The sequence below is a fragment of the Ylistrum balloti genome, unplaced genomic scaffold, assembly GCF_031769215.1.
Source record: "Ylistrum balloti isolate Yb309-2 unplaced genomic scaffold, AGI_CSIRO_Ybal_v1 Utg370488, whole genome shotgun sequence".
Classification (NCBI taxonomy): Eukaryota; Metazoa; Mollusca; class Bivalvia; order Pectinida; family Pectinidae; genus Ylistrum; species Ylistrum balloti.
In genome coordinates, this window is record NW_026782318.1 from 556,092 (window position 1) to 564,455 (window position 8,364).

Genomic DNA, 8,364 nt, shown 5'->3' on the forward strand with positions numbered 1-8,364 from the left:
GTTGTAAATTCTTATTGTAGATATGTTTTAACTTAAATTGTATTTATCCGAAATGACACACGTTGCTATTTGAATGCAACTAATTCAGGGAAATTCAAACCTGTTACCATTATTGATAAAAATACTTTCAGGGTAAACAATTTTTCGTTATGACCTGCGATCACTAAATATCTTTTTGTTTGAGATTTAACTTTGTTGGGTTACGTGACATTAATACTTGCCACTGACAATGAGTTTTAAGGGAATTTAGACTTTCATTTTTATTTTTTGTATGGATTGCAATTACTTTAGCTCAAAGCTAGGTAGTGTTATTTTAACTATGAACAATCGATAAGTGATCTACTTTAGTGTACTACTGTATTCTGTATGTATTTAATTCCTTTTTATACTTGAATGAATATTAATATTAATTGATTATACCTTTAATCATCTATCCAGGCTTCCCAAAGTCTATGAAAAATGTAAGTTTAATACGATCATATTCCAATCCTTGACCTCTGATTATATAACTAGAAATACTGATGACTACAGTAATAATCCTTGACCTCTGAATTCAGAATTAAGTTGACATTTTCTTTTTGGAAGTTTTCTCAAAATATCTTTCAGGAAAGACTGCTTGCAGAAATATTGCTTCATTTTGTACAATGAGGAAACAAAGTACTGGCAACCATATGTAAGAGTATGTCGGCAACCACAATACTGTACTTTTAAAAACTAAAATATTTTTAACAGGAAATACACTTACTTGTGTGAAATATTAATTGAATGATTCAAACTGACGTAATTATACATGCTCATTAAACTTGTTGCAGAATAAAGCATCCATTGAAGATGTCTACCAGGGTTCAGCGTAAACTCGAGTTCCCTGTGCGAAAGTCAACAAGATCACAGTCAAAAAAGGAGGTGATTCCATCCCCAAGCCCATCATTAGCTTCACCTCAGCGACCCAGACAGAGACAATCTGTTAAACCAAAGTTGGAATCTCCTAGAAAAAGAATTGGCAGTGAGGATGGTAATATTAATTGTTTATCAGAAACTAGCATATTTTTTTTTTAGAATAACACTTATTCAGATGGAGAATCACAAGAGACGTGAGAAATGGTTAAAATATCATTTTGCTTAAGTGACATTTTATAGATAAAATATCCAGAGCCGACAGGGATCTTGATTAGAAGTAACATGTCTAATATCAGTGCTCCCTGTTTCATGGAAAGACTTAAAAGACTTCCAAAAAATTGACAAAAGATTCACTTCATAGAAAGCTAGAGGAGCAAGTCTAGGCCTCCTGATGTTAAGTTCACCTTTGTCAAAACTTGAATATTTGTTTTTATTACTGTTATCCAGGGAATTTTGCCTATGTAATATTTTGGCATGTCACCAGTCCTGGAGTGTTTTACATCAGCTTGCTCCGCACAATATAGGCAATGGCATTAAATCATAAATTGAAACTACTGCATCAAAATGGCTGCCACCATTTGATCTTGCCCTCTGTCAAAATGAAACTTTTCTGAACAATGTGATAAAAGAATCTTAAATTTGTTGATAACTCATTTAAGCAAGAATTTGTTATTTCAGTAAAATGTTACAACTTGATTTCTCATTGTAATGAACTTGTAGATGAAGAAAACCTACAACCGACTGGAATTTCTCCAAGCAAAATGCGAAAAGAAAATCGCCCTACACCACGCAAAGGTGAAACACCCATATTGGGAAAGTCAAAGACAAAACTAGCCTATGGAGACCAAGAAAATAAAGGTAATTTTCACATCTTTCATGTTGGTATGATCACAAGCAGAAGTGTATCAAGAAATTTCGTTTCAAATAAAAGTGAGCTAAATTGTGTTGCATCTTATTTCCTTTTTTTTTTTTTTTTTGTTGATTGGGATTGTTTGAAACCAGCTTGTTAAAATGTCAACAACGGAAATGGTCTTGATTTTCAGATGCCCCAAGCTCACCACTGAAAGATTACATGAAAGAGACGAAGAATAACTCTGTGAGACTTATATCACCTGTGAGAGTCCAACCTCTTACTCCAAGGAAAGACAACCAGCAAAACATTCTCAACTCTCCATTGAAACAAAAATCTGTGACTCCAAGTAAAGGGAGACAACTGAATTTAGGTTCACCATTGAAAGTCAAACCAATTACTCCCAGGAAGGTTGAAGAGAATTCACACAGAAAATCTACACCATCCCTTAAACTGAAAAAACAAGATGGTAAGTCTCTTTTGTTTGTTTTGTTTTTATCTAGTGTTATATAACAAGTAAAAAAATCAATGCACTAGACCAAGGCTTGTAGTGCTTGCCCGAAACAAATATTTCCAAAACTATACATGAAATATTAAAGAAACATGGTGCTTTTGAATTGGTTAGTAAATTATTAGGAAAACGTCTTCAGAAAATGAAGCTGAAATGCATTTATATCAATAAAACAAAAGGAAAAAAATCTCTCATTCACTGAAAGCAAAGAGAGAGAGAAAAAATTGGGATATGTCCAGATGCCAGCTCTAGCAGTTAGAAAACACCATAAGCATGGCTGTCTTGCTTTCTTGTTGTCTTTTAGATTTTCATATCAAATATAAAATATCAATTTAATGACAAATGACAGCTATTTTGAATACATATTTTGATATAAATAGAAAACATGTACTTTTTTCAAGCATGTAGGACATTATATTGTCAGGGTGTCAGTAAAAATCTTCAATCTCCGATGAAATTGATATTGTTTATGATCCATGAAAGCAATATTTATGTTTTATGACTCAGATATTATGATCGTAAATTCTTTACTGTCTGCTGGGGAAAACTTCTATAGAGTCACTAGGGCTGGGCTAGTCAGTCTGTAATTTCCACTTGACCAAGCTGAAATTTTGATCATCCTTTGCGTCGGATTAGTGGATTTGTCCTTGATACAAATTTGGTAAATGCTAAGTTCTAAGTTGCTTATAACAGACTTGCAACTGGCTTTTAAAAAGAACATTGATACATAAATAACCCTAGACACAATATTATATGTCACTCGGCAGTGATCTCAATTGGTTGAGTGTACGACTAGTAATTCAGAGGTTCCAAAATTAAATCCTAGCAGAGGCATTCAAATAGATAATGACCTCTGTTACAATCGTACCCATGTAGCCACTCAGAGTCAGGAATAATATTGTTCCATAAGCATCACTGTCGCCCCTAGACTGTCACCCCAGGAAATTAGACATCTTCATACCTGGAGGTGGATATGTAACCCTAGTAAAGTATCATAACACAATGAGCTAGAGAGATCTTTAGTTTGATAGAAAAAACAACAACAAAAAAAAGAACAAAATATTGGAAAGTCTGAAATTTGGGGTTCAAATCCTAGCGGAGATGTTGAAATAAATAATGACAAATAAATTTCTCTCCCATATTTAGTTATGTCCTTTATATTTGAAAATTTATAAGAATATTGTATATGAATAATGATAGAGAATCGGTGTTTAAATCTATCTTGACAGGACTGCAGATGGTGGCATATATAGTGAGAATAAAGTCAGAATGACAAACAAATTTTGAGGAAATTATGAAGCACGATCTCTTTAAATGTAATTCAACCAAAAAGAAATTATCTATTATTTTGAGACTTCATTTTTTTATTTTCAATTTCAGGACAATTATATCACCAAGCTAAACAGTCTTTCCATACTGCAAAACCAGAGAGACTCATCGGGAGAGATCAAGAAATGACAGAAATTTCTGCATTTGTAAAAGGTCACATGACAAAGAAAACAGCTGGCAGTATCTACATATCTGGTGCTCCGGGCACAGGGAAGACAGCTGTCCTTACACATATCCTTGATAATGTACAGGTTAGCATTATTGAAATCTATTGAGAAATGGAATGATTACTGTCTGTGTTTATGTTCATCTTGCAGTATTTTTCCTGTTAATGTAACTCAGTTGGCCAAAAAAAATGCATTACCAAACAATCTCATGCAATCCAAACACATTTTAGCCAGAATTTTTTCAAACACAAACTACAAAAATCCCTAATTGTGACAGATTATGAAAATCTTTGGGGGAAGATATCAAGTAAATGAATTATTGGTATTGTTAAGAATATCTGAAGATTTGATGAGTTGAATAGTTGTGCCTTTGAATTATAGAGCTTTGCCAATCTGTTGACTTTGCTGTTATATTTTTATTTCATTGAATGGACAGTATTACATCAATAACACTTTATATAATCATGATGAAATTTGATTTCGGTTTGTATTCAGACTACACACAGCTGCAAATCGTTATATCTCAACTGCATGACGCTGAAGGACTCGGCAACAGTATATGGCAAACTCTACACAGATCTGACCGGCAAATCCCCACCATCCTCTAAAGACAGACTCAGGGCTATAGAGAAGCATTTAACCACAGCTGGACCTAGCATGTAAGCATAAGAATTTCATGCTGTTACAATCATTAAATTTTGAATTTTTGCGTAGGAAAAAAAATAATTCAGTTTTTTTATTGATATATCACCTTGAATATATTTAATATTTGCAAACAATAACTAATTACTTTTATTTCCATTTTCATTATAAATCTGATCAATAAGCCATTCTAAATGTGGCGGAGATAAAATATGCATTTAAAACAATTAACAGCAAAGAGTTGCACATAAGTCTTTCCAGGATGCAATGATGATGTAATTTTTTTATATTTTCCCTAATTACACAGGTGCTCAGGAAACATACTTATTACTGAATCTTATCATTTTGTTTATGTATTGTTGATAAATATTGTTTTATCAATGACAGCACTATCAAAAAAAAGATATTTTCCATTATATAACACTGGTGGGTTGTACATGTATATGTAAAAATAAAATCATATTGTGGTTTCCATCATCGAACATGCTTTTTTGTGCTTCCTAATTTCACTGTTCTTATTTCATAGAATCATGGTTTTGGACGAGATTGACCAGTTAGATAGTAAAAATCAGGAGATTCTCTACACAATATTTGAGTGGCCATCGATGACCAAATCCAGACTGATACTGATAGGTAGGTATTATAATTATTCATTTATACCCAGACAAGCAGGTACTAAATTTGAGGAATTCACTTCCCCATGGATTTTCAAAACATAATTTCAGAATTTCTTTCCTTGTTCCATATTTTAGTGATTAGATAAAAAGTTGTAGTTTTCTACATCATGATATAAAGTGTCTTCAATCACAGCTACACAAGCTGTATTCCAGGGTACTGATAACATTCACTGAAGACTTCAATGAAAATTTGACTTAATTATATGCAAAGTTTGAAAATAAAATAAAAGTTGTATTGCTGATAAAGGTACAGAATGGCATTCTTTATGTTGTAATAACCATATGAACAAACAAGAATAGTAATGATAATTTTACTTTTATAAATAGGGATAGCCAACGCCTTGGATCTGACCGACAGAATCCTTCCACGACTTCAAGCCAGACCAAAGTGTAAACCACAATTACTCAACTTCGCCCCTTACAGCAAAGACCAAATTGCTGCCATCCTCAAGGACAGAATTCAGAAGGTAACAAAGGCTATTATTTTTCTGTGTAAATATCCAGAACAACATATCACAATGAAAGTAAAAGTGAGACTTTTCTTTTAACTAAACAACAATACGGGTATGACTCAATATCAGGTTTGGAAATAATGACAGATAAATGCTGTACAACTTCTATGTAAATTATCAGTAAATGAAACAAACTTTTTTTTACCTTGATCCTCTTATTTTCGATTGTAAGAGAGTTGCCATTAGTTTTGAACATTGTGTTAATTCTCAAACTCAATATCATACTAGAAATCCAGGTAATAAAATAGAGTGTTGATGGACACTATGCCAACAAATTTACAACAGTTGCCATAATTAAGTAACATATTTGTGATATTCTCAAATTAATTTTTTTGTCACATATTTTCAGTTGGAGAGTGACGGAGTGGCTGTAATGGAGAATAGTGCCATACAGTTCTGTGCCCGTAAAATCTCTGCTGTTGCTGGAGACATGAGAAAAGCTTTAGATGTTTGTCGTAGGGCAGTGGAGATGGTTGAAACTGAAGTCCGCAGTCAGCAGGTTCTAAAGTCAAATTCAAGTATGTAAAAGCTAATTTGTCTTGGTAAAATAATACCTATTAAGAGATATGATAGGGTTTTATGCTTGCTATCCTTAGTATAAATTACAGAACATCATTTATCGGCTTTCTGAAGAAGAGCTTATTTATGGGTGTTTTTAGGCATGGTTGACTGACATACAAATCAAAAAAATTTCATTTAGTACTGGGTTTCAAAGAAACACAAAAAAAGCTGATACTAGTACCATCTCATCTTCTTACTAATTATCTCCATCGCCACAATAAAAAAAACATTTGAATTGTGTTATTGCAGCCATGAACAGTCCATCTAAGCAACCACCAGCCGTCCCAAAGAAAATTAGTGTGATGCAGATCTCCAAGGTGTTATCAGAGGTATATGGATCAAGCACGGCCACATCTGGTCAAGAGAGCATTCCCCTACAGCAGAAACTGGTTGTGTGTACTCTCCTACTGATGGTCAAGGAAGGCCGCATGAAAGAAGTGACCATGGGAAAGGTAAACAGTGTGATAACATTAAATTAAATTAAAACACCACATCTTTATTTTCTCTCTCTCCAAGTGAAATCATCAAATTCTCATTGGCACAAAGAACTGTAATCACTTGTGTCCTAGTCAGTATATTTACTACATGTATGTCATTTGAGCCATTGCTCCCCCTGGTGCTAAGATTTGGCATTACTACTTCAGTTCATAAAATTTCATTCAAAAAGATATTTCAACTTTGACTAATCAAACTGCTGTGTTTTTTAATCACTGCATTTTGCAAAGTGTGATATATCAGGTTGTGAAATCATAATAAAATCTGTTTAGTTGTTCTGTTATTTAAATCATTACATATTTGTACTCATCTTGGTTAAAAATCAAGACCTTTATTTCTTATGTTAATGTACATTGCTAAGTTTCTGACACCGACAAAAAGCTTGCATGCCACACCTTGCCTTATCCTGAAATTTATTCCTGAACTTCATGAAAAAGATCAATAGGCATTAACTTTTGAATCAAAGACTTTGATTATCAAACACTTTCTTTTAACAGTTACCTCCCTTCTGATGTTGTTTAGTGACAGCAGAATAAACTTGGGAATGTTTGATCTCTAACAATTTGTTTTCTAGTTTTTACTTTTTAAGGATATCTACTATTTGTATAAAAGATAAAAAGGTTGTTTTATACGAGAGAAACAACTGTATATTGACTGTCTGTAAATCTTGTGACTTTTATACAGCTGCAGGATACATGTACGAAAGTGTGTAAGAAAAGACAGATGGCCACACATGATTCGTCCGAGTTCCAGGGTCTCTGTACTTTATTGGAGACAAGGGGAATTATAGGCATCAAAAAACCCAAAGATGGACGACTTGCTAAGGTATCTTTTTTAACCATCATATTGTGTTCAGAATTTGTTTAAGAAGTCTTAAAAATTGTTTTTGATGGCCAGTAAAAGTATGATTATAAATGGAAGTCAGTTACGTGTCATCAATGATGCAGAAGATGCTTGATCTTTGTGTACACCTGTCTTATTCTCCTTTCACTTTTTCATGAGTGTGATAATCTTTCATTTGTTCATAATTTCCTCTAGTTGTACAAATTAGAAATATAGATTATGATTCTGGTGACATATTTTCTTGTTTATCTACACAAGATTCTTTTTCTGACGTCAAATAAATTGATATTCTAAATATGAAATGCTGTTAAGAAAAACAAAACATAAAAAAATAGAATGTGTTTGAAGTATTGACACAGGAGTACATAAATCATTTTGTATTTCCTAGTATTTGCTTGTAGCTTTAATGATTATCGAAACCAGTTAATATTTTAAAGTATATTCTAGTAGTTCATGTGATTCTTGTTTAGTGTAAAAACATTTTTTTTCTTTTTTAATTTGCAGGTGTCACTGAAGTTAAATGAAAAGGAACTAGAACATACACTACAAGACAAAGTGTTGATATCATCCATTTTAAATGATGGCCTATAACAAATATTAAAAATATTTACTGATACACTCCACATGACATTCTACAACCATCTCTTACATTCTCCAGGTGGTAAGATCGTTCTACATACCAGTCTAAAAGACTAGAGACAAAATTATGTGCAGCAAAATGATATTACCAGATAGAATTGGATTCTTAATTGTTATTTGTTTGACAAATAATGTTTGTTTTTGAAACATTTGTGTCCAAAGAAATGTTTCACAAAGTGATCGAGACAATTTATCCATTTGCTTTTTCAAGCATTAACTTGATACGGAATTCAGTTTACTG

The 8,364-nt window shown here is 32.8% G+C and overlaps 1 protein-coding gene across 1 annotated transcript; it reads left to right on the top strand.

The window, feature by feature from the left end:
• Positions 1 to 831: 831 nt before the first annotated feature.
• Positions 832 to 8,075, top strand: LOC132555423 (cell division control protein 6 homolog). The gene is made up of 11 exons (XM_060219774.1): positions 832 to 1,012; positions 1,618 to 1,755; positions 1,941 to 2,216; positions 3,639 to 3,838; positions 4,250 to 4,413; positions 4,923 to 5,029; positions 5,401 to 5,540; positions 5,935 to 6,103; positions 6,396 to 6,598; positions 7,326 to 7,466; positions 7,989 to 8,075. The coding sequence occupies exons 1-11, from the start codon at positions 832 to 834 to the stop codon at positions 8,073 to 8,075; spliced, it is 1,806 nt and encodes a 601-aa protein (XP_060075757.1).
• Positions 8,076 to 8,364: the final 289 nt, after the last annotated feature.

Coding starts and splice junctions, on each gene's coding strand:
- LOC132555423 (XM_060219774.1), top strand. CDS start 832: ATGTCTACCAGGGTTCAGCGTAAACTCGAGTTCCCTGTGCGAAAGTCA. Junction 1,756..1,940: donor TGGAGACCAAGAAAATAAAG/GTAATTTTCACA, acceptor CTTGATTTTCAG/ATGCCCCAAGCTCACCACTG. Junction 5,541..5,934: donor TCAAGGACAGAATTCAGAAG/GTAACAAAGGCT, acceptor ACATATTTTCAG/TTGGAGAGTGACGGAGTGGC.